General features: G+C 37.8%; 2 protein-coding genes across 22 annotated transcripts in view; one reads left to right on the forward strand and one right to left on the reverse strand.

Moving 5' to 3' along the window:
- Positions 1 to 6,690, reverse strand: part of LOC128860863 (serine/threonine-protein kinase mig-15) — a 101,419-nt gene extending 94,729 nt beyond the window's left edge. For 2 of the 5 annotated variants that reach the window (XM_054098639.1, XM_054098638.1), the window contains exon 1: positions 5,528 to 6,689. In XM_054098639.1, coding sequence (XP_053954614.1) covers positions 5,528 to 5,599 — 72 coding nt within the window. In that variant the 5' untranslated portion in view covers positions 5,600 to 6,689. Of the gene's footprint in view, positions 1 to 5,527 lie in introns of all 5 variants that reach the window. The other 3 variants (XM_054098642.1, XM_054098640.1, XM_054098637.1) reach the window with 2 other exon arrangements.
- A 5,614-nt stretch (positions 6,691 to 12,304) lies between these two features.
- Positions 12,305 to 26,799, forward strand: part of LOC128861185 (spectrin beta chain, non-erythrocytic 5) — a 109,954-nt gene continuing 95,459 nt past the window's right edge. Inside the window, exons 1-2 of one of the 17 annotated variants that reach the window (XM_054099131.1) lie at positions 12,305 to 12,397; positions 14,645 to 15,075. The gene's annotated coding sequence lies outside the window, so the exon portion shown is untranslated. The other 16 variants (XM_054099124.1, XM_054099132.1, XM_054099125.1 and 13 more) reach the window with 16 other exon arrangements.

Genomic DNA, 26,799 nt, shown 5'->3' on the forward strand with positions numbered 1-26,799 from the left:
ATTTACAAAATTTGTTTGGTTTTTTGATCTCAGATAATCCAATCCTGAGTTACGATGTACACCGTAAATCGCCTTTTTTTTAAAGGAGGTTCCAGAAATCACCTGCACCGCGCTCTATAATCAACATTTTCATAAATAAAAAATTTTGTTACGTTCTTGAAGGATGCTTTTATAACCGCCAAAAATTTTCAAATTAAAATATTCTGAAGTTTCTTCAGGATAAATCCTTGACAACCCGTCTTTTATTTGCTTCATAACTGCGTATAACCCCTTAAAGCATTTATATCTGAGATACCGGCCGAAACATTGGAAAGAGTATGCCAGAATTGGACCAAGCGCATGGAAAGAAAGTACAACTTCTGATTTCGGTTGGAACATCAACCAGGGCAATGGATAACATTGAATGGTGTCAAATTGATCACATATCTGTTGACGTCACTTTACCGTAAAGATGTAAACTGAATATATAGAGTATGTGTGATTGTTTAATACGGAGGCAGAAAAACATTTTCTTAACACTTTTCCCTTGAGGAAGTCTGAGAGATTTCCGTATGAATACAATCCAGAGACAACACTTTTGATATACCATTTTTATTTCATATTTCATTCTTATCATATTCTGGTGTTAAAACTGAAATAAAATTGTTTAAATTAAAATAAATTTCATAAAAGAATAGCCATTTCCTTCATATAGTTCACGTTGAAAGCAAAAACAGCAGGCATGTGAAAAGGTGGTTAGCATCGTGCGGAGTGCCTTCACATGCTGGATATACAGTTGTGGTCAGAATCTTAGTAGTGCTTATGTCTCGTTATATTTAAGTGGCCACGTTTTTTTTTTTTTTTTATTACAACAATTTTTCGCCATCCACTGTAAAATCGAATAGAATAAGAAGTCGACTTCAAGTTATGCAATCACTTGTTAAACTTAACCTATTGGTTTCGTTAATTTTGCCTGAAATTTTAGTTGCAACGGCTTTTTAGTCAGTCAAAATCTTAGTGGTGCGTGAAAAAATGTGTGAAGAATTAATATTATCGTGACTATTTTTTGAGAAAATTAAAAAAAAACGGTGAGATAAGATTATTTAATTGATATTCTGTAGCTAATGGTCAAATTTTTATTATTATCATTCAATAAAGTCCAGAAGGAAAAATTGCACACCCGAGAAACGCGCCCTCATAAAAAAATTGATTGCTGATGGAAAAACTTATATGGATGTGCAAAATATCATTGGTTGCTCACCAACAATGGTACGTAATACAAAACAAGTGGCAAAAAGTGTGGAAGAAAGCTAGCAATGTCGGCAAGAGAAGTTAAGTCTATCGTGAAATACTTAAAGCAGTTTCCATTTGCGGCTGCCACTGAGATAAAAGATGCCTTAAAAGTGTTTTCGAGCGTTGAGACTGTTCGTCGGCGTTTGCGTGAGCACGACCTGGGTGCCCACAGTCCAAGAAAAGTACCGTTGTTGACAAAAACGCATGTAGAAAAGAAGCTTCGATTCACCAAAGAACATAAAAATTCGCCTTCGACCGAATGGCGCAACATTTTATGATCGGACGAGTCGAAAATTGTCTTGTATGGTGGAAAGGGATCGCGCCAATATGTAAGACGACCACCTAACACCGAATACCAGCCAAAGTATACAACAAAAACAATAAAGCATGGTGGTTCTAAATTTATGGTCTGGGCATTCTTTTCTTGACTAGGCGTGGGACCCATTCATTGGGTTAAGGAAATGATGACTGGCGTTTCATATGTTGATATACTCAAGGACATATGCCATATGCCAGAGACGAAATGCCGCTTGTTTGGACGTTCCAGCAAGACAACGACCCCAAACACACGTGCAGAGTTGCTAAAAGATGGTTTGAGGAGAGTCAGATCAACGATGGATGTAATGACTACCACAGTCACCAGACACAAGCCCCATTGAAAATTTCTGTTGATGATGATGGGAAGCCAACATCTAATACGCAACTATGGGAAGCTGTAAAGGGCGCATGGGAGTCGATTTCGATTGAAAGATGCCAAAAACTTGTTGACTCAATGCAACGCCGTTGTGCTGCAATTCTAAAGAGTTTGACCGCAGCTGTATGTCGGGTATGTCGAGGTTGATTCTGCATATGTAGGAGTTTAGACTGCTACAGCATCCACAATGTAATTGTGCCAAAGTTACGCGGAACTCGCGGGGTAGCTGAAGCTCTTCGTCTGCAATAGGTGGTGGTTGGACTCCGATGAAGGCGTTCAGAGGTAGTGATACTATGTGGTGGTTTTCAAAACGTGTGACCTATCCATCGGCACTTTCTGCGTTTGATTTGCCAAAGGATGGCTTCCTTATTCTTTGATCTTCAAAGCGCGTCGTTGCTGATAGTGTGCAACCAGATAATTCTGCAGATGAAGTGGAGACGAAAAATTGTAGTTTCTATGTGGTGGTGTTAGACACCTGCCATGTTTCACTTCCGTACGATAAAACTGACTTCATAAGACATAGCTTATTTAAATACTATTGCTGTACAAAATACTAATTTTTCATTCGCGTCGCTTTGCAGAGTAAACTGCCATCTACTTACTATATTAATTGAATTTAATTTAATATTTTACTACTTCGTTTTCATCCACCCTCAGTGTCGATTTATTTGAAATAAATCAGCATCAGGAAGTTTTCTCTTCAACATCAACATTTTCGTTGCGAAAATAGCACGTTGACAGAGGCAATTAGCTTGTAGCTCATAAAAAGTGGGCATTGTTTAGTCAGATGAAGTTTCCTTTTTCCATGGACAAAACGTAATACATACAGATGTGTACCAAGTTTCATTAAAAAAAAATAATAATAATTGGCGAGTACACTTCTGTTAGGTGTTTGGCCGAGCTCCTCCTCCTATTTGTGGTGTGCGTCTTGATGTTGTTCCACAAATGGAGGGACCTACAGTTTCAAACCGACTCCGAACGGCAGATATTTTTATGAGGAGCTTTTTCATGGCAGAAATACACTCGGAGGTTTGCCATTGCCTGCCGAGGGCGACCACTATTAGAAAAATGTTTTTATTAATTTTGCTTTCACCGAGATTCGAACCAACGACCTCTCTGTGAATTCCGAATGGTAATCACGCACCAACCCATTCGGCTACGGCGGCCGCACCAAGTTTCATTGGCATATATAAATATTTGCTTGAGTTTTCGTGAGCACGGACAGATAAGATTATATCGACTCCTCTCATTACTCTGAGCCGTTTGCTGCATATATGTACATATGTATGTCTACATACATATATTTCGATTCTTTTATGATGTTACATGCAAGCGGTATGTGAACAAAACTATAATTGTGCGCAGGTACAAAAAGTGGCGGAATCTTCCAAAGACTATGGCAAACGCATTTGCCTGCATTGCCTCTGCTAACCACAAAGATGCAGCTAATAACATAAATTTGAGTTTCAATAACTTAAATCATCTTCTTCCTCCTCTTGGTCGACGAATCCATGCTGGATGTTCGCGATTACATACTAATGTTATTTGGATCTCAGTCATACGTTGGCAGGTCAATGATATCATTGAATTTGTGTATGTTTCTCGCTACCTCGGTTAGTTCGCAAATTGTTTGAAGACCTGCCCACTTACTCTTCGTCCTTCGATTTTTCCTTATATCGGCCGTTTCAAAACATCGCATTTGTTGCCTGATTTTAAATGTCCGAAATAAGCGACTTTTCTTCTTTTTATGTCCATCAGCATGTTCTTAGAAGTTTGCATCCAATTTAGCGTGATGTCATTTGATTCTTTATCAATCCATTCCATAATTTTTCTATAGCACCACATTGCAAAGGCTTTTAGTCGGTCTATGATTACATATTTCATCATTCAAATCTTAAGAAATTTAAAATTTAGGCTGAAATATTTAGATTCCATGAATAAATAAACGACCCTAAATTTTAAGGTTATAGTACAGCTGCAGAACTAATCACTGAATTATAGTACAAATCGCGCTGTACAAACACCAATGCGCGCACTATGTTTGAGCCAATTTAGTTGTAGCAGCATAAACATTTCCCGTACATGTCTGGGGATTGCTGCTGGAGTTTGAGTGCTTAGGCGGATATATCTAAATGCGGCTAGTTCCGATAACTTATAACAGACTGTCGTGACGTCGACTCTATTTTGAGTTGTTTATTCAAATTCAAGAGTTTGTTCGAAGAAAGTCGTCCAGTAAATTCAGTAACATTTCAACTTTAATGTATTTTACATTCGTAAAGGAAATAAAAATAGTTTAAAAATTAAAAAAGACGAACGTTCGATGATTTCATATTTACATGATTTTATTTTAAATCTTACAGCTAAGTTAGTAACAGCCGAACAAACAACTTTTTGCAGCGATTTCCGGACCGCTGACACGGCTTACTGACGACGTTATATTTAAATAAATACTTAATTAAGTTATTTCTGCGTAATTAATGAAAAAAAACGCACACTGGTGTATTTTACAATTCAAAATAAAGTTTGTAAAACAGAATCTTGTACAGCCTTTGGCAAAAACCGCTACCACCAGACATCGTTTGGGCATGGATGCGGGTACACAACATCTTTCAACCCTAATTGCCAATTGCAGCCGCTTCAGTATGAAGCACCAATAACAAGAGTAGTGTCACTCAGCCAGTGGGTGGAGGAGGAGGGGTCGACAGTTCACTTCAACCAGTCTAGCTGCATTATTAACATGTGCATGTGTGTGTACATTCGCGTGCGCGTAATTGAAAGTGAATTTGTCAATTTGATGGATTCGGCTCCAATTGAAATGCAACCGAATGAAGTGCCGAAGTGGAAAACAAAAGGGTGCATACCCAGAAAATGTAAGTAAAAGAGGAAACAAAATGTGGAAGGTAGGTATATAATTGGCTATTCGCCACTGTGCACAAAGTGCATTAGTAATTATACACTATGCAAAAGTGTGTAGACCAGCAGGAAACAATAATTACGAAGGAAGAAGAGACGTGAATGTGAAAAACAAAAACAAAGAGAAAAGGAAGTTGTAGGAGAAGCCAACAAACCAGAATATGATTGCAATAAGACAGCCAGCGAAGATGACGGCAACTGCAGTGTGCAGTGTCAGCAAAACCAACCAGGCAGCAAGACAGCCGGCCACACCTATTCCAGCAGAGCAATCACACGAAAAATTATTGAGCTGCAATGTGCAGCAAGCTCGCAGTGACACAATAGGCAATAGGCGAGATGTGTGAGAGCGGGTGAAGGCAGTTGCAGCTAAAAAGGTGGAATCTCATAAACTTTGAATATAATTTTTCGATATATTGAAGAGTCATGCTTGCACAGTCACAAAGAATTCTTTGGATTTCGAAGAGCTCAACTGCTTACATATAATTACATTTATACATCTGTACATTTGTACGTTCTTTCAACAAGTCAATTTTAAATCCCATCAAAGCGGTCCAATTCGTTTTTCATTAAACTTCAATAAATATGTAGCTGATAAGTTTTTGTAAACATATATCGAGAAGAAAATACCAGTGAATACTGGTTACTAACCTTCAATGCATTCAAATCGATATCATCCAATGAACAGTTCACAGATGGGGCAAGTTGCTGCTGGTGCGCCATTTTGATTTGCTATTTTCTGCTATTTCCTTTCGTTTTGTTCACTATATACCTTCTAAAGAAATAATTCTCGTTTATTTTTATTTTATGTTTGTCTTTTATTACTGTTATTCACTTCTTCTATTTAGTTTAATTCTATTCTTTTGTAATTTACTCCAGTCTCCCACTTTGCACTTTTCGCTTCACTTCATTATCTGTTCTTCTCTTCTTATTCATTTATGATATTCATCGTTAGTTTAATCACTTCATGACATCTACTTCTCCTTATTATCTTTGTTGTATTTGTGTTTGGAATTTTTCTCAAGTTTCTAAATGCAAAAATGTGGAATTATTTTAATTGAATCGAATTACATGCATACACACACATATATTTGAACTTTTACGTTAATAAATTTATGAAACTTGATTGTTACATTTATAAATTCTATTTCGAATTCACACCTATTTTTGCTGTGAGGAACAACACCAACAGCGGCTTCTCTCTTTTTCGCTTTCGTGTACTCCTTTTCTTTTGCTGCTTTCACTATTCTCCTAATCTTCTCACGAATTTTTCATTTTTCACCGAACTTTTTTTCTTTGTTTTATGCTTGAGTAAAATTTTCTTTTAAAAATTAGCGATTTTCCACGTCTCAGCCATTTGGGAGGCGGCACTAACTCTGATGGCGACGATGACGGCAGCACCCAACAACCACACAGGTCGAATGGAGTTTGGAGCAGATATGTTGTTGTTGCTCGCGCTACCGCTAAAGTATTTATTGGTGCTCTTGTTGTTGCCGCCGTTATTGGTAGCGGCTGCGGCAGGTAGACAACTGAAAACTGCCACAAGAAAATATCTCTAATTTTCTACTTCATCCGACGCGACGAATACCAGTACACCGTTTTTATTAATTTCCGCTGCGACATTTAACTGCACTCAGTAAATTAAAACTTTTCCACCGCCTGCACTTTTCCTCATAAGTTCCGGTTTGTAATTTTTTCTTTCACTGAAGAAAAAACCAATTTGAAAAAGACTTTTTCTCCACGCCCGATCCAATTATTACACCTCTCATATGAACTAATGAAGAATGAATGAAAATTTCGTTGGTCAAATTCGGTGGTGCACAAGGCGAAGTTGGTAATGACGGCGAAGAATCAGAAGATGTAAGGAATGCTCAAAACCTACAGCGGTGACATCTACAAGTGAAGTCTATGGCGCGTGAAAGCCGGATGAGTCAAAGTTGGCATTATTGTAAGTACTCGGCGCACAAAGAATACCAAAAACAGTGCTGCCAGGCAATTTCTGTAAAATCCTTATTTGAGCACATTTCAGTTTTTTGCCGTTTTTCATTGCAATTTTTAGGTGATGGCTATGACTACCGTTACGATATGGTAACACTAATCGTATATGGTGTTGCCCAGAAGGCTGGTTGGATCAGCTGTTTCATATGGTAATGGTTATGTCACCTCTACTTTGAGCTTTTCAGGTTTAGCTAATTTTTAAAAATTTGTGAAACTATTTACCACACTGTCTGTAGTTGCCGCATTTTAATAATTGTTTTAATAATTGTCAGTATTATAATAACATCGCTTTAAAGAGGATAATTATTAACCCGATAAAATAGAAAGTTTGTTCGGTTAGTCTATTATTCAGTAGGGGAATTTTGGCGAATCGCAAACTCCCTCAAAGAGGACGGTTTTGAAAAAGAAATAAACGAAAAGAAACCAGTTAAAACTTTCAAAGTTCATGATCAGTTTGTTTAAATTAAAAATTAAAAGGAAAATTTGAAAATAGAAAATTCAAAAAAGTTGGACGTTGTGTGTTCTTCAAGCACATTCCATAGATGTACTCCAAAGAAGATTTACTTATAATACGTTCACATATCCATTAATCTCCTAAAAAATCCACCAAATTAATCTACCCGTTCACATATGGCAATTTACCTGCAAAATTGACAATCAGCTGTCAAGGCTGCTTTGAGAGGTTTTTCTTCATAGAAATTATTTTGATGGAACATTTCGGTGTTTTTGGTTTCTTTCATTATTATTAACGTTATGAAGAAAATACAAGGAGAAGGAATAGCTAATTTAATTGGAAATTGGCTGCTAATAATAAACAGTTGGAGGAAATCCGTATGCGACGTTTACTGAGGTTGCAAAAAATTATGGCACCAATACGTATGGGAAATTCTATATTACATTTTATAATAAGTAATAAGAGGACAAAACGTTTATGGGCACACGCTTTTTTCTGTAAAATGAATCCTATTAATAATATTTAACAACAATTTTATTAGAATTATGTTTGCAGGCCTATTTTCATTGCCGGCATCCAGTTCATTCAGTTTTTATTTTTATGTTTCTCCTTACATTCGTAATAATAATTATCGATAAAACAGAAAACACAGGGTTGTATGTCAAAAGTATCGTTATTATCTAGGATTATTTTATAATCTCAGATTTTGGGAGAGAAATTTTGTATGGGAAATCGCGCTTTTTAATTACGGATTTTGACTTAAGCGCGAAAAATTAGATCATCTACTTATATGTGAACGTATTATTACTTATTCTTCAATATTAAAATTTTGCATATTTACCGCCTCCAAATTAAATTTTCAGATTTGAATATATTGTAACCAGCTGCTTTTCTATGCTAATAAAAATCTTTCGAGCAAAAATTATCAGTGCCCGCTCAACATGAAATGTCATATTGCTCTCTTAATTTTCTCTAATGTTGCTAGAGTTTTGCGCAGGCCCACACCAATAGCTGATAGTTTTTGGTAATCATTCGTGAATATCTATGTTTTTTTTTTAACAAATCGGAAAATTTAAAAAGGATCTGCTTATTATTCTCATTTTTTAGATTTAATAAAAACTTGTTTAGGACTTTCATCTACCACTTTAACGAATTATGGCTTAACATATGTATGTATGTACGCACACTTGTGGATATAAAAATTTATGATTAACTTTTTAGTTTAATTTTAACTAATTTCCAATAAAAAATATAGTTCGTTCTTAATAAATATTGTATACAACTAAATCTTTGAAAAAATTGTTGAAACTGAAATATTTTTTTTTTAAAGTATAATTGATGCATTCCTGAGAACTTCACATGTCAGCGTCGCCGAAGAGCCTAGTAAGTCAAAGGCGATCTTCTGCACTATTAAGCCTTACGTGCACAAAGGAGCCTCTGTGCGAGTAGACCTTCGCTTGCTCTACACTCGTGGGACCAAAAATGAAATACTTTTTTAAAAACACTAAAAGTGCAGCGTCCGGTTGTCTTAAAACCTAGAAGGAGGTAACCCTTCCAGTTCAGCTGAGCAGTCAAAAGCGTCAGGGTCGACTACTTCTGCTCTTAGTTTTAACAGACCGACTTTAGTTCTGCCATGACAGCAGAGACCGAAGAGGCACATTTTGCTAAACAAAGGTCTATATAAATAAGCGGTCAGCCGCTTACATTTTAGCCAGATCTTTGGTTGAATGGTTGAAGTAGTGATTCATCCACAGTCCAACTCGCGCTTCCGCACCATTTTGTTGCCACATCCTCATTAACAACTAGTTGCATGGTTATTTACCGCATGAATATATCCAGTCTGTGCGGTTTAAAAACCTTTTTAGATTGTTGCCACCTAAGCCAGACAGTTGTTCGAGACTCTCGAACAGCGGTTTGCCCAGGGTTGACATTCTCTCCTTCCATAAGGCAGGGCATTCACAGCGGAAGTAGAAAATCGTTTCCTTTTTCTTCGGTTGTGACAGAGTCTGTTGTGAGAGTATCCATTTTAGCTGCTTGTTCTTCTCGAGACCAAAAACCAGTTGCGACTACCAGGCGTCTCGTCGTTTCCTGTTTATTAATGTTGACGTTGGTTTGAGGTTCTGCTAATTTTTAATGCCGTTTGGTCTCTCCATCTACAGTCCACCATTCGAAGGTATTGTGAGAAAATTGTGTTCTTGATTGCACCAAGTGGTTTGAACGTTATTCATGGCAGATTCCCCTCTTGTCAGATCTACTCTTGATATGTATATCCATTTTATCAAATCTTAGTAAAAGCGATCTGGTAGGAGCTAGCCTTGAGCTCAACAATTCTAGTTGCTGGTGATGCCAAACCATGTTGAATGACCGCAAAACATTTTTAAACAAGGAAAACAAGAAGCTAATAGCCTTAAATTGGGGCGGCTTGCAGCATGAGGCGCTACCGCTCACCACTTTTTGTGGGAAGTAGCGCTATAAATTAATGATGAAGGGGTGAATTACCTACAAAATGTGTCCTGGGTACTAGGTACTCTTTGCTATTTAACTATGGTGAAAAACAATCTTGTGAGGGGAACTTCCGCTGCCACGTCACTTGAAAGAATCAGCAGCCTACGATCATTTTACATGTATTCGCACACTCGTCCAATCAGTCTTCGTTCGGACGACAAAAAAGTGTCATTGGTTCACATCTAAAAATATCTAAAAATATTTTCACCATGCATTTGCCATATAGGTCAGCAACCGACTTTTGCCACGCGAGAGAGCTTTTCCTTTTTAGGTTTTAGATATCACATTGACCTCAGATGTTATCTTCACCTTAATATCTAGATTGTTAGAGAGTTAGTGAAGAGAATTCCCTCTCAGATCATAGGTATATTAGGTTTTAATCGGATCTTCTATTAGATACTCGCTTTCCTGGCAGCTCAGACGGCAGATCCAGTATCTGTCAGCCCAGCGTCACGTCATAACGAGCAGAATAACGATGAATATCGGAACAGACGCTTTGAGGAAATCGTATTTGAAACTAATATTACAAAGGTGGTTAATAGTTTCACGTCTTATAAATAGCCTTGCTCCGACGGTTTAAATCTAATAGAGCTTCAACGAATGCTTGATCCAGCGATATCATGGCTCTTGGTAGGTTTTTAATTGTGTCTGAGCGATTAAGTTCTGCGGCTCGTACGATCCTCTCCAACATCAGGTTAAAAAAGTCACACGCAATGGAGTCACCCTGTCTGAAACCTCGTTTGGTATCAAACGGCTCGGAGAGATCCTTCCCAATTCTGACGGCGCTGCTCGTATTGAGCAACGTCATCTTGCATAGCCGTATTAGTTTTGCGGGGATACCAAATTCAGGCATCGCGACATATAGGCAATTCCTTTCCGTACTGTCGAATACTGCTTTGAAGTCGACGAAAAGATGGTGTTGTTGATTCTTCTTTTAATGGGTATTTTCCAAGATTTGGCGTATTGTGAATATTTGGTCGATGGATTTTTAAGTGGCGGTTCCCAAACCCAGTGCACAACCAGATATCCACGTTGTGAGAATGGCGATCAGTAACTTTCCCCACTTGCGCGGACTTCTACATATGGAACCATCCTCCAATTGGAGGAAGCATTTTGGAATGCAATTGGAATAATACATAAGGACGAGGTGTGTTCCAAAAGTATCGCGAATTTTCAATTTTCGCAGGTTACGTGGCAAAATGTTTCTCACTCCTGCCGACGACTTCGGCCATTTTGAATTCTCAGTTAATTGCTGACAGCTGCTTTGCTTGCACGTGTTTCGGTTCGTTTTTGATTTTTACCTATTCAAAAAGATGGATCGAAAAACCTGTATCAAATTTTGTGTGAAACGAAATTAAGTGCGCGGATGCATTACGCAGAAGCTACTTTGGACCAAAGCAACGTTTATCGGTGGTACAAAATGTTCTCAGAAGGCCGAGAAGATGTGAACGAGGAAAAGCGTGCCGTACGCCCGAGCGCTTCAACAACAGACGGAAAAGTGGATGAAGTGAAGAAAATGGTATTGGCCAATCGCCGAATCACCTTTAGAGAAGTTGCTGAGGCCCTAGACATATCGATTGGCTCGTGCCATTTGATTTTTTTCGTACCAAAACTGGTTATGACGTGGAAAGCAAAGCTCTATCATCTCATTGGAAGCTGCCGCACGAACCAATACCGAAAAAAGCGAGCCAAGTTCGGTCAAATGTAAAAGTTTTGCTTACCGTTTTCTTCGATTGCAGGAACGTTCTACATCATGAAGGTAAAGGATTACATATTCGTCCTTTTTAAAGTGAGATGTATGCAAATTGATACTTAGACTTTTTAATAAATAATATAGCAATTGTATAAGCGTTTTCGTTGCATACAATATCGAAATTTCTATGATCGGCGTCGTTTCGCCGCATTGTTTAAAATATTTGCTATTACAAATTTAATTTAGAAATATACGAAAATAATTAAAAATGGGATTATACCAAATAAGTGTACTTTATTGAAAATTATGCCACGTTTTTTGGATATGCAAAATTATTAATTTAGCGCAAAATATGCTGAAATATGTTCTAAGAATTAGAAATATTCTTTTTGGCTATTCGGCTCGACTTAAAACGCCAATATATATTGACGATCTCAAAGATAACCACATTTTCACCCCACGAACACACTTAAACTCACTGATGTAAATACAAATATATTTACTTTAAACATTCAATCGAACCTTGAAAAGTGACTCATTCACAGTTTTGTCTGGATGGCCCTGTTCGCATAAGATAGATAGGCAACACTTCAATTTTAAATTTCATTAAGTCGGACGTTATTTTTGAATTCTTTTTTCATTTAGCTGTGAGATATTTTTTGTGCCCGTTTGCGCCAACCCATTGTGTGGTGATGTTTGGAGCGGTGTAACGCAGAGATCAATGCTGGCAAAAGTACTGCTCTCCATCAAAATCCGGTCGCAGTTTCAGTTTTCATTTCAGTTACAAGTTGATTTCCGTCGCGAACAAACGTGCATTTAGTGGATTACGGACAGCGCGATTATCAATTCGACACTTTAGAGAATTCAAGAAGTATAGTGATGAAAGAGAGGCAAATTTAAATGATTTTAGGAAACCAAAAGCAAGTTGATTATTTTCGCGAAAAGCAAGTAAAAAACAAAGATTGAGCTGAAAACAAACACTTCTAACATTAGCACAAGTAAAAACGTAGGCTAATTGGAATACTGAGAGTAGTGAGAGAGCTTTAAGTGAGAATTTGTGAAGTGTATTCGACTTGCTAAATTTGAATAGCATGGATATTTTCAATTACCTGCATGTGAGCGTTTCTCTAAAACTAGTTTTATGCGCACACGACACAAAGCAGCAGGAACTGAGCGAGAATTCAGCGAGGAGCTCTACGTATTGGAATTTGTTGTTGACGCAGTCACCGACTTGCCGGCATGCTCTGCGTCTGCTAGCGTAGCTGGTGTGCTGCTGCGACTTTTGTTGTGGTATTGGCTTAGTAAACACAATACAACGCAAAGCAATGTGTAAAAGAATGTCCATAACACAGAAGAGCAAACCAAATAACGCTGCTGTCAGCAAAAAATAAGGTAACTGCGCAGCAACACTGAGCTATATTGGCTTTAACAGCGGCGCAGCGCCGAATCAACAAGCCAAAAACTCATACAGAGGCAGATACAGAAACAGAGACCGTCAGTAGCAGCGTAGAGGCAGCAACAACGCCATAGACAACATTCTCTTCTTTGCCGTCGTGAAGCCAACAACGAAGTTTTTATAAGAGCGCAGCGTTGAAAAATTCCAAATTTACACAGTATTCTTTCGGGTTCAGAGTTAAATTATTATGTTAAAATAAATATTTTTCAATGTTAAAACTGCAAATTATTATAAACAAGTGTGAGTCATAGAGTAAATTGCTTGTGAAGGTACTTATTTACACAAATATAAATATTTGTGATTAAGTGAAATTCATATTTACCGCCATCTTGCATTTCCGCCGCGTCGTGCCATTACCAGTTGCTTGCTATTTTTGCGGCTGAATGTATTCAATGACAAAAAGTAGATCGCCGAAAAGTCTTTGCCAACGAAGCGATGCGCTAAGGAAAACTATATAAAAAAACAGACTAAGTGAAATTCGAGTCGAAATCGGTAAAATGCATTTTTATTGCATCGATTTTAAGTGAGATTTATTTATACAATCATGCACATATTACCCTTTTCTCAGTAATTTCTTGAGCATTAGCAAATTAGCAAAAATTAATTACAAAAAATATGTCAACATTCAGCTGTTTAATTTTTAAAGGTCTCTGAGCTTTACTATTAATTCGTACCTATTTTAATTATTACTTAGGCAGATTATAAAATATCAACAAAGCGTGGAAGGAATAACCTCTGTTTTCGCAAGTCGTGCTTACACCTATGGGTACACATACATTCGTACATATAGGTACTTTTACTCCGCTTTTGGAGGAGTAGCTTAGAAATTCCTCAAGCTATCGACTTGTTCACTGGCTTGTTGGCTGATTCGCTCGCTGCTATGTGGCAATGGCAATGTTCAGAAGCAAAAATAGCAACGTCGCGTTTAAATTATCGTTCGCGTGTTTATAAAATTTACTCCATGTTGTGCCACTTTCGTTTAAAAACATAGCAAATTGCAAAACTCAACTTTCGATTCAAATCTTACTGAATCGCGATCTAACTACAAGAAATTGGTGAACTGAAACTTCTATGTAAAGTAGTTTTTGCCCCGAAATGAAAGCTGTGCAATAAAAAATTGTTAATCGTTATTTTGTGAATTGATTGCTATTGTTGTGTAGAATTACAGGTGCAGTTGTAAGCGTGAAAGTAATCTCTAGTATATTTAGTTACAGCAGAAATAATAGGAGCTTATGTACATGCATGCATACATACATATGTAGTTAAAAGCCGAAGTGAGTAGATAACTGCTTAAGCAAAAGTTGTATTGGAGTAGTTTTACCAACAGTCCGCAGTTCAACGACAAAAGCAATCACCAGCACAAGTCGGAAAGCTCCATACCAAGAGGAATAATAAAACACCAGTGCCAAAGAAAATAGTGAAAACGCATAAGAGGAGTAAGGGCATAGAGAACAGAATCAGAGAAGATCGTAATAAGAAAAGTAGAAAAGTTAAAAGGCTGAGTGGAAGAAACTGCCGCGCACAAAAAAAAAAAAACAAAAACAAAAATAATAATCTTGTTTTTCGGGTCCGTCTCAAATTCTTTTCATTGATTTAACAACCCGTTCGCCTGTGTGCTCTCCCAGCAGACAACTTCTTGATCAATTGCTATTTCATTTTCAGCACCACACGCTCGGTTCGTTCGCTTCTTATTTGCCGGTTTTACTTACTTTCGGACAACGTCGGCGAAAACGGGGAAAACGAAATACACAAACCAAAAAAGTAGGAGAAAAATATAAAACAAAAGCAGCAAAAAGTAAAAAGTAATATAAAAAACAAGAAACAACCAAAATCCAAAATTATCAGCAACAATAATAATAACATCGCTCATAGCCTTCAGTTAGGTGCTCAGCATCTCAACTTGACTTTTTTCGGTATTTTCGTTTAAGACACAGCAACCAACATTCGGCCGCCAGCAGTTATCAACACAAGCGAAGCCAGTTAGAAAGTTACCAGTAGCACAGCAGAAGATTATTAACCAAAAAATTTTTGCCGCTGCACGGATTAAAACAAAGCATTCACGCTGGATTTGGGATACTACGAGGCTGTTAAAGGTAAACAATTACATTCATACCCATATATGTATATATAGCACATACATACATATTGTATGTATATATCCATAAGTACATATGGAGGCTACTTACGCAGTTATGCAAAGCAGTAGATCTGTATTTCAATTTTTATATCTAAAAAAATGTTAAAGCATTTATTAGAATTTTATAGAAAATCGCTATTATTCCAACACCAGTACTTTCAAGTTTTAGGTTAGAAAAGTCAATCACGCAGACTTATTGGGGATTAATTTGCCAAAACCTATAACTCCACAGGGTCTACACTTAGGCTTTTCGATTGACATAGTAACTACCTTTAGACTACATTTGCTTCGTGTTTCATTTGTCAAGTGTCAATTCTCAGGCCGATAGCCCCAGCTGCTGGTTGCCGTACTATTTCATATAAATATGTAGATAAAATAAATACATAAAACACTATTTTTAATGTTTTAAATTTTAAAGATATTAGTCTCGAGCCTCAAGCTTCAGTTACGATGCAGCTGCCAAGCAGATCAAAAACAGGTGACTGATTATAAGATAATTATCTTTCAGTTATCATTAGCGCAAAAACCACAGACTTTGTTGTCACATGCAGATGTCAGCATTTCTATTATTATTTTTATCACATGCATATATGTATGTATGTATATTATATAAATGTATGAACACAAATGCACACTATTGTTAAATACTAATTAATATAATATATATATTTATATACATATGTATGTATAATGCATATTTATTTGCGAACGAGCTCCCTTGCTTCAGATTCGTTTTCAGTGACTGCTCTAATTGAACACAAAAACTAACTACATACAAACAAATGTAATTATATAACACAAAATCGACGCCAATCGATTAACACTTTCACGAATGTTGCATAATCGCATTAAAAGTAACTTCACCTGCGCAAACTCCAGCGATCTCGCTCTGCGAATTTATTTCTACGGTGATTGTTGGTGGCATTGTTTATTTATTTATTTATTTTTGACAATTTGCCGTATCAGATAGTGATCATAATTGCGTGTTCCAACGTAATAAAATACTTACATACATACCTATGCACGGCGTCCAACAATAGCAGCAGAGCGCAAGCGGCAAAGCCAACACCACTACATGGGCAATAGTATGAACCAACAAACCAAGTCAGTGTTAAAATCAAAAGAATTGAGAATTAAACACTGATGGGGCTGACTGGTCCCTGCTTGACGCACACGGACAATAGACAATTGTGTTGGTGTTGTGTTGCTTATTTGTTGGTGCTGGATTCAGTATTGTGTTTGTTTAACTGGCATTGGCATCACACAAATGGTCGCTTGGTTGGCTGTTGGGCTGTTAGGTTGTTGGCTTGATGGTTTGATAGCTTGTTGGCTTATTTGGAATGCGGTGGAAGTGACATTCAGCCAACAACAATCCGCGCTCAACCCGCTCGGCCGGTTTGAAGAGAATTAACAGTAACAAAAGTATCGTGGAAACCTCATAATTGCACGACGTCGCGAAACAGCAGGGCATACAAACGCGCACAGCTTCGTCCCCATTCAGCTAGTCTGCAGCAGTTGCGGTGGGGCAAGGTGCACAATGTCCAGCTAGTAAGTCAGTCACAGGTGTTGTGCGGCTACATGTGACCATGTTGGCTGTGCTTTCTGGCTGATGCTTTATCATATCTGTGTATATGGCATATTGTTCGTGAATGTCCATGTAGATGTGCAGGTAATAATGTTGGTAGACGAACTCGGCGCTGACAGTACTTTGCCAGGTGCAGTGCAATAAGACTCGCTACGAACGCGCTTCTATTATATGTATGTATGTATGTACTAGATACAGTGTTTGGAAAAATTTAAGCAACTTTTTTCGCCGACTTATATACGTGAATTTCTTCTAACAAATCCTGGGATAATTTCCACTTTGAAGTCTAGGTATCATATAAATAATTTCATATATGAACATACATATGCAAATAAAATTTATTATTTTAATTCGAAATTGCGAAAAAGTTAGTCTCTCGCAACTTAGATATGTATTTCTAAACTAAAATATAATATTTCTTCTTCAAAGATCTGCTAATGCTTTAGTTGCTTTGGCAACCCTTTTTATCTACGATATTCTTTCTTGAAATACGTACCTTAAAAACTAAATTTCTTAAAAATTTAATAGTTTGCTACCGGTAGATTCGGTTGTACCGAAATTCAACTGATAGAATAATAAAATGATATGTATGAAATCTTATTTTTTTACTTTTATTTTTTATTTTAAAAAGCTTGCATGGAAATAAAATTATTTGGTAAACCGAAGCAAGCGCAGCACTAGTAACAGAGGCTTTCGGCTGCCTGATGGCGTGTGATTTTCTGATATTGTCATCAGCGGCGTCTTCTAAAAGTAGGAATCGAACCTTGTTGTCGAAGTGGTGATGTCTTTGAAAAGCAAGTTCTGGGTAGGATAACAGTAGGTGCTAGATATAAATACATGAATATATATAAGTGGCGCGTACACCCCTTTTTGAGTGTTTGGTCGAGCTCCTCCTACTTGTGGCGTGCGTCTAGATGTTTATTTATTTATTTATTTATTTATTTATTGTCTTTGAATGGATACATTCTTACAGACTATATTAAGCTAATGTACAATAGTTTATTAGTTACTAAGAAAAGAACGATTTAAGATGATTGACTAAGATGCCATACGGCCATGTAAAATCAGCACCAGAAGAATTGAAAAACATATTTAAATCTGAACATGCCCTAGGAATCGGAGCATTCATCCCATAGTTGGTTCTCGAGAAGCCAATTTTAAAGGTTTCGTACTGTCGGAGCCTCATATTGGGTATATTAAATTGAATTTTACTTAAGAGGGAAGGACAATCAATAGATCCAGAAATAATACGAATAATAAATGAGCACGATAGAATAGACCGTCTGCTATCAAGTGGTTTTAAGTCAATTAGTAAACATCGAGAGCGGTACGATGGTACAGGTTCAGAAAAGTTTAAAGATCGGAGCGCAAAACGAAGAAAGACTTTCTGCACTCTCTCAATCCGATTAGACAGACCTATTTGGTACGGTCTCCAAATAATAGCGGCATACTCTAATCTTGATCTAACAAAAGCACAATACAATGTTTTGAGAGTGTGTGGGTTGGTAAATGCAGAACAATTTCGGCGAACGAATGCTAGCATCGCATATGATCGTCTTATGACGTGGTTAACATGACTGGTGAAATTCAGCTTAGAGTCGAAAATAACGCCTAAGTCTTTAATTTCCTCAACGGATTGCAAAGGTAAGCCAGCAATATTATACGAAGTATGCAAAGTGTTGTTTGATTTAGCATATTTTACGTGAAAGCATTTGCTAATATTTAGTGACAGATGGTTTAAATAGCACCAGTTCCGGACATTGTGCAAGTCGGTTTGCAACTTTTCAGAGTCCCTAACACTGTTAATCACCGCAAATATTTTAAGATCATCAGCATACAACAAGTGTTCTGCAAATGAAAAGCAAGAACCAATATCGTTAATAAAGAGTATAAAGAGGAGGGGTCCTAGAATACTTCCCTGTGGGACACCGGAGGATGCAATAAATGCACGGGATGTCGTATTATCGACGGCTACAACGCTGTGTCTGTTGGACAAATATGATTTGATCCAAGACAAAAACGTGGAGTGTATACCCAATGATGCAAGCTTCGACAAGAGTATTCGGTGGGATACTTTGTCAAACGCTTTAGAGAAGTCTGTATAAATTGCATCAACTTGAGATCTGTTCTGGAAGGCTGAAATGCAGTAATCATTGAAAATAGACAAGTTAGTGACAGTGGAGCGACTTGCAACGAAACCATGTTGGTTGGTAGATATTAGGCCTTTGACAGCAAAATATAACTTATCATTTACTGTTATCTCAAAAAGTTTTGAGACAGACGAAAGCTTCGAAATCGGTCTGTAATTGCTAACATCGTTTTTATTTCCACTCTTAAATATAGGCGTAATGGAAGTAAATTTCCAGTCGTCAACAAAGATACCACAAATGGAGGGACCTACAGTTTTAAGCCGACTCCGAATGGCATATATTTTTTATTAGAAGCTTTTTCATGGCAGAAATAGCAGAAATACACTCGGAGGTTTGCCATTGCCTGCCGAGGAGCGACCGCTATTAGAAACAACTTTTTCTTCATTTTGGTGTTTCACCGAGATTCGAACCTACGTTCTCTCTGAATTCCGAATGGTAGTCACACACCAACCCATTCGACTACGGCGGCCACCATGGATATAAATACTACCCTGTACCAAGTGTGCACTGGTGATTACGGTGTGCCCAATACGGAGACGTGTGTATGAGGTAATGTTGTTGGTGGTACTGGTGTTGGATAGGCGAGATTTATTTGGTTGGGGTTAATGTCCCAAATGGTATTTACAATGCGACAATTCGCGTAGTAACTTTGTTTGCCTCTGTCGATAAATAAGTCGGCATACGAGTATGTCGCTAGATAGGAGGACTTCGGATGTATGTAACTGTTGGTGTGGCGGAAATGTCCTTGGCAATTGTGTCTGGAAGTGTGTTACCCTGGAGGCCGGACTGCCAGATATCCGCATGGTTTTGGTACTGCTCCGATGGGAAATAAGTGTGTTTTTAATACAATCGATGATGATGTTGTTTGACCTGTTGTGGTTTTTGAAGGCTTGGAAGCAAGACAATTTGTTGTAGGAGGAAATTATGTGTTTGCCCTTGCTTTTGGCACAGTATTGAACGGCTTGGAATATAGCGTTTGCCTCTGCGTTGAAAACCGAGCAGAATGAAAAAAGGAGGCCGTGCACGATAACTTCCTAATTTTCCTTTACCACAGCGTAGGAAGTGTGGGATCGTTTCGACCCGTCAGTGAAACCCAATTGTTACCTTTCCGTAAGGAAGTTAGGTCATTGATGAAGGATTTTTTGCTAACTAAATTACCGTATCGCAGAGTGTGTGGTTTAGACGGCAGTTCCGCATATTTCTCAACTAAGGCGCAGGTTTATATAGAGAGAGCATTTTAGGGGTAGATACACGTGAGGTGGTAGATTGGAAGTTTTGCCAATAAGGAGGTTGGGGCTTGGAGTGAGCTTTGGATAGAGTCTGAATATTTTGTCCTCCATGTTGTCGTGTAGAGACGGAAAGCCGATTTCGCCAAGAATAACTTTTAGGGGCGAAGTCAGAAATGCGTTGTTTGGCGTGTATGAGATCTGATAGCTTTATTTTCTAATACTACAATCAAATTGATATAATTTTGATTCATATTTCGACAAATGGACTTTTGGATTGTCTTTTCTTAAGGCAAAATTTGTTGAAGATCTCATTAGCTGTACTCAGTAAATTTTAGATTTATTTCACATGTGGAGTTTATGTACACCATCACCATCACAGATACCATACCATACTATGGATCACCCTTTTTTTAGCCGCCAAAGTTGTGTTGCGTCTTAAATAGAATTTAAATATTTCGAACATTTACAAAGCTCGATTGGAAAATTTATTTTATTACAAATTTCAAATTAAATGCAGTTGTGTCCAGATATTGTGAACTAATTATTGCAAGTTCTGTTCACAGGATCATAGTCGGTCTCTATATAATATTTTTTGTTTAAAAACTTGCTCTATTTGTCTAAACTACATATACTATATGTACGCATATATACATATGTAGAAAGGCAAGAGATCATTAGACGAAATACTCATATTTTCTAAGTCTTCCCCTTAGATGTTCAATTATCTGATGAAAGATGCCATTACGTCCCTTTCTGTTTATCTCCGAATCTGTTGATTTGCATAGCTAGTCCAAATATGTTTGCCAAAAATGATATACTAACACTTTACCCGATTTTTTCAATCATTTCAGGTTTTTCTTTAACAAAAGAAATTTTCTCGAAGCAATGATGGCAGTACCAGTTCATTAGTCTTCAGAAACTTGAAATACATGCAAAACAGGACCTTTCCCTTCTAACCCACTTCCCTTGGGTGGAATCTCAATACAAATCATTTCGAGCTATCGCTATAATGATAATAATAAAAAACATACTCAGACTGCTATTAATTTTGAGACATTTTTAATAACATAAATTATAGTTAAATACACACCGCATTTGCGACGCACCACCAAAATTAAGGAATATTATAAGAAATGCATAAAAGTCGCCGCAAAAGTTTTGCATGCCCTCCTATATTTATTTGAAAAAAGTGCATTTATTTTTCTCATGACTGTATATACTCGATTCACGCACATACATATGTACTTGTTTATGTTTAGCTACTCGTACAATTGGATTCACGTAAATGTATTTGTTTGTATGTACTTAACGTTGTTAACTAGGCTAAGTACGGCCTGGTGAGTCGTCCGACAGAATGACACTAACTAAGTTGGAGATTTGTTTAGCTGCTCTGCTATTCCACTCAGGCCGATAATCGTGCTCACTTGCACCCTCTAAGTTACGCTTGGCAGCCCAATATTTTTCTGCCATGGTATTTATCTATGCCTGCGCTATTTTTTGTTTTTGCCATTTAATCTGCAAAATAGTTTTCGGTTTTGTGTTTGCTTTATTTTACACTGAAAAACAGTTAAGCACAACAAACGCAAAACATAAAATGCCTTCATAAAAATTCATTCATACATACACACTCATAGGTTACATGGGCAAATGAGCGCATGTGTGTATGTGCATATGTATGGTAGCGCATTCTTGCTCGCCGCTCAGATGCCTTGAGCTGGTATTGAATGCAGAAACAATACTTGAATGCGATCTTGGGCACTACGCTTCGGTTCGCACGTTGTGGTCGCACACAAATTTAGTAGTGAAAGGCGCGGTTGCCGTCCAAAGGGCAGACAATATCTTGTCTTTTGATTAGCTGTTTTTGGTGTGCTTATGTTCGACACTAACAAGTTCTCTTGCATATCATATTTTTCACACTACTGTTGTGCTTTGGACTTTCCAACGAACTGTAAAGTATGAAAATTTGATGAATCCCCTTAAGAAGTACCATACACTTTACCAACGTGTTTGGGAGTGAATTGGAGCCAAGCAGATTTGTGATTATGATTGGAATAGAAATGTGAGAAACATTTACATATAAAAAACAGGTCCTTATGTTTTGGAATACGAATTATGTTATGTCACATATGTACGTGTAGGTAAACAAGGTGAAGTCCAAAATAAACAAGGAGCTTTGTTCTGATAACTTCGAGTTTATTTATTCAAAATAGGTCATTGTTCGGAATGTCCTTCAGGATGTCGCTACAAGCCTTTTGGGTGGCCTTTACGGACGAAAAACGTTTTCCTTTCATGACCAAATACAATTTTCCGAATAGGTAGAAGTCACAGGGAGCCATATAAGGCGAATACAGAGAGTGATTGATGGTTAAAATGCGATTTCTAGTCAAAAAATCAGTCCCAAGAGTTGATCGATGAGATAGTGCATTATCATGCAATAAGCGTCAGCTTCCTCCTTCGCGGTATTCAGCGCGAATTCGACGAGTGCGATGCAACAAACGTTTCAAAACGCCAAGATAGAAAATTGCATTGACGGTTTGGCCCGTTTGGGTGGTGGCTCATCTGGGGCCATCCATTCGGCACTTTGACGCATAGTTTCAGGTTCTCGTCTTTTCTCGCCTCTTTAAAGAGGTCCTTCGAATGCTGAATTCTGAGCAATTTTTGGTCCTCAGTTAATTTGTGCGGAATGAAACGTGCACAGACCTTTCGTAAGCCCAAATGATCAGTTAAAATGCGATAAATCGATGTTTTGGAGATATTCAACTCAGATTCCATGAATTTCAATTATGATTTCGGTTTATTTTGGATAAATTCACGAACAACCTCGCCATTTATTTCCTCACAACCATCTCTGAAATGTGTAGGTCACTCATGAACGCTGGCACGAGATAGACAATCATCGCCATAAACTTTTTTCATCAATTCAAATGTTTCAATTGTTTTACCGATTTTAAAACAAAATTTGTGATTAGCTTTTTGTTCGAAACTCATTTTTGTATCGATGACAAAAACATACTGACACTTTAGACGCAATAACTTCGCTTCCACTGAACCGAATGTCACCAAGCTTTCTCTGGAAGTCAGGTAGGGATGTAACTTCTAACGCACTAACTCATTAAAAAGATGGTGCCATCAAAAATATTTTTATGACGCCAGTCTTGTTTATTTTGGACTTCACTTTGATTGCTTTAGAAGAAAGGATCTGTCAAAATTATATTAAAAAAAAATTTAAGAGGTAAAAAAATAATTATTATTAACTGCGCTTTATGCGGTGCTAAGAGACAGAACAAATTTGTCCAATTTCACCACAGGTGGAAAAAAGATTCTCTTCGAAATACCGTGTGTTTTTTAAGAGCTTGAGAACTTAAAATGATAATAAAAACAGAAAATTTCATGGCATTTATTTTTTCAATATTTATATGCATATGCAATATCCTATGGATCCGCAAGGGAGTATAGGGTCACTGAATATGATATACGGTATATAGTATACTCTCCGCGGTTACGAGTTGTATGGCCTTTTCGATCAGTCCAACTTTTGACTACTCTTTCCAATAAATCTGGCCACGCTGTATGGCAAGTTACGTCGTCTTTTTGAAATGTCGAATCGAAATGTCGTTAGAAGCAAAAATTCAGTCAGCATGGCTCGATAACGCTTGCTATTAACTGTAACGGCAGCAGAGAAGTCTTATAGCTAAATAAAGCGCTGAAAGCTGTAATGTCTGGAACGCAATGTATGGAGTTCGAGCGTTAAAGAGCAAAGTTGGGTCTTAAATTGCACCACAAATTCAACAGCTTCTGGTAGCTTTTTAGTGAATATTTTTAATGAATTGAAACGAACAAAGTTACCTTGGAGTTATAGAATGGTTTCTTAATTAGGTTATGTTAGGTTGACCTAACTGGCTGAAAGCCATCACTTAGACCTATTGGTTTTTAGTGGTACCAGATGGAGCTAGACCCTTACGTTTCCTTGTAGTAGGCTTCTTGTAATAAGTCTGCGTCTTTTGAGAATCTAAGTAAGCTATGAAGCTCTGACCCCGAGAAGCATTCTAACCTCTCATATTGTAGAGCTCCTAAACATTTCATTCGGGTTCTAGCTAATACAGGGCAATAACATAGAAGGTGTTCAAGAGTTTCCCTCTATTCTAGTTCATTGCAAAATCTGCAGCTAACATTGTTTGCAATTCCCATCTTGTATGCGTGTGCCGCTAACAAATTGTGGCCTGTCAGTATACCTACGATAGTTCTGCTTTTCTTTCTAGATATGGCCAGTACGAATCTGGCGTATTTATCTGCATTACACATAATTTTCGCAGTTTTGCAAGTGGGTAGATTATTTCACCCCCTGCCTATCCGTGTTTTCATGCCCGCAGCGATGTCATTGTATGCCGTATTTAAAGGTTTCAGTATCTCGTTTTCTTGTTCGAATTGTATGTAAACAGCGCTTTCGGCAATTTCATCTACAATTTCGTTTCCTGGCCGCTTGATGTCTAGCTCTATATATAATAATCCGTACTGGTCCAATAACTTATACCTATTGAGTTATGTGCGAATATTTTACATGTAAATTCACCCGTTGCGTTAAGTCTTGCGGCAGATCTAACTGCTAGATCTTCTGCCGCAATATCAATCGGTGGTAGGTTGAGTATTCTTTCAAGTGCTGCCGCAGGAGTAGTTTCAATTGCCCCCGTCGTGCAAAGTGCACTAAGACGTTGAATAATTTCCATAGGTGCTTTGTGTGTCGTTTTTCTCAAAGCAGTCCACCATAGAGTAATATTGGCTTTACTACAGCTGAGTAGCACCAATACATTATTGAAGGGGTAGAATGGGGTCTGTAACTCCTAGCATTCTTTTACATGCATATAGTCCTCCCCAATATATTGCGCTTCCATGATAGTTTGCTATCCCAAATTACCCCAAGGTACTTTGTGTGGTCTTTCAGAGTCAGTTCTATGTCGTTTTGCTTCAGGCGGTGCTAACTCGGGATCTTGTACCTTCTAGTAAAAAGTATTGTATCTTATCCGTTTTATGGCAGTTTATACCCAAGCTTGCCTGAGTTGCCCATTGATGCACTATTGAGTGTATTATTCATTATGTCGCTCACGGTATCTATTAGTTTAGATTCCAGATTATTGAAGCATACTCCAATTTTGAGCGAACTAAAGAATTATAAAGCGTTTAGTGTTTCCGCACCATTTTGTTGCCACATCCTCGCTACCAACAAGTTATACGGTTATTCCTTCACTGCTACATATAATATATCCAGTCTGTACGCTTGAGCAACCTTGCAAGGTTGTTTACGTCTGTATCAGCCAGTTCTTCGAGGCTTTCAAAAAGTGGTTTGCCAAGGTTTAACATCCCCGTCTTCCTTAGGGCAGGGCATTCACAGAGGAAGTGGAAGATAGTTTCGCTTTTCTCCGGTTGATTACGACTATGGAAGTATATATTGTAAGGGATACACATTTTGGCTACCTGCCCTCCTATGGACTAGAGGTCAGGTCACTTCGTTTCATATTTGTCAATGTTGACTCGTGTTTGTGGTTGTAGGTGAGCCATGACGTTCTGCTGATTTTGCATGTCATCTGATCTCTCCATCTACCATCCACGTTTCGTAGATTGCGGATTGCGTCCTGGGGTGGGAATACCGATTCTGCAGATTCTCCTCTTCCCAATTCATCCGCTTTTTCGTTTCCTTCAATGTTCCAATGTCCCGAGACCCAGCTTAAGGTAACGTTATGGTTTACGCTCAAAGTGGTATGGAACTCTTGAAGTCATTCGCGTAGCGCAGGTTTTAGGAATCACTCAATTCATATGATGAATAAGAGTAAAACATGAATCAAATAAGACCCCTAACCCAAAAATTATATACATAATATAACTTTAGAAAGCTCGAAATTTAAGACCGAAGGAATAGGATTATGAAATTTTGAGAGGGTCATATGGAAATATTTTTTAATATTGAGCGCGATTTTATTTCTGCTACTCGACTTAGTTAGCAATTTCATCATTCATCGTTTTCACAGTTCAAAATTAGCTACAAATATTTCCCAAATTGGATATCAAATTTTACGCAAGGCCATTTGTTACAAAACTAAAAAAGTACTGCAACTGCGCCCAAAAGCAGTGAAAAAACAACAGAAACAAAATGTAGCGAGCGAAAACAATCATGAAATATATAAACAATCCCGTAGAATTAAAACGAAAAAAAATCTGTTGCAACCAGAGGGGAGCACTGAAAATAAACACACCAGCCATCCATCTGCAACATCAGCAACAATTGCAACAACTGCAACAATAACATTCGAGTGGTGCCAATAGTGATTGCTGATTGCTGTTGGCGGCTGAAGTCAAGCAGTTTTTATAAGGAATTACGCGCGCACCGATCGGCAAGGGCAACAACAAAGCAATATGCCACTAATATGAATGCAACAAACGGCGGCGTTGAAGTTATCTGAGTGACTTGACTTCGCAACCTTTTTTCTCTCTGCTGTACACATTGCTGTACAGCGTACGTTTGCACCTACATACATACATACATGAAAAATGTATGCGCATACAAATGTGCTATAATGCGTCTTCGCCTTTGGTGGTGGTATTGATGTGCACAACACGTTGATCACGCACAAGGAGGTGTCTATACGTTGTGCAACAGTTGCAGCAGGGACAAAATATGTGTGTATATGCATACATCCATGCATACATACATATGTACACAACAA

Source organism: Anastrepha ludens, chromosome 4 (assembly GCF_028408465.1).
Source record: "Anastrepha ludens isolate Willacy chromosome 4, idAnaLude1.1, whole genome shotgun sequence".
Classification (NCBI taxonomy): domain Eukaryota; kingdom Metazoa; phylum Arthropoda; class Insecta; order Diptera; family Tephritidae; genus Anastrepha; species Anastrepha ludens.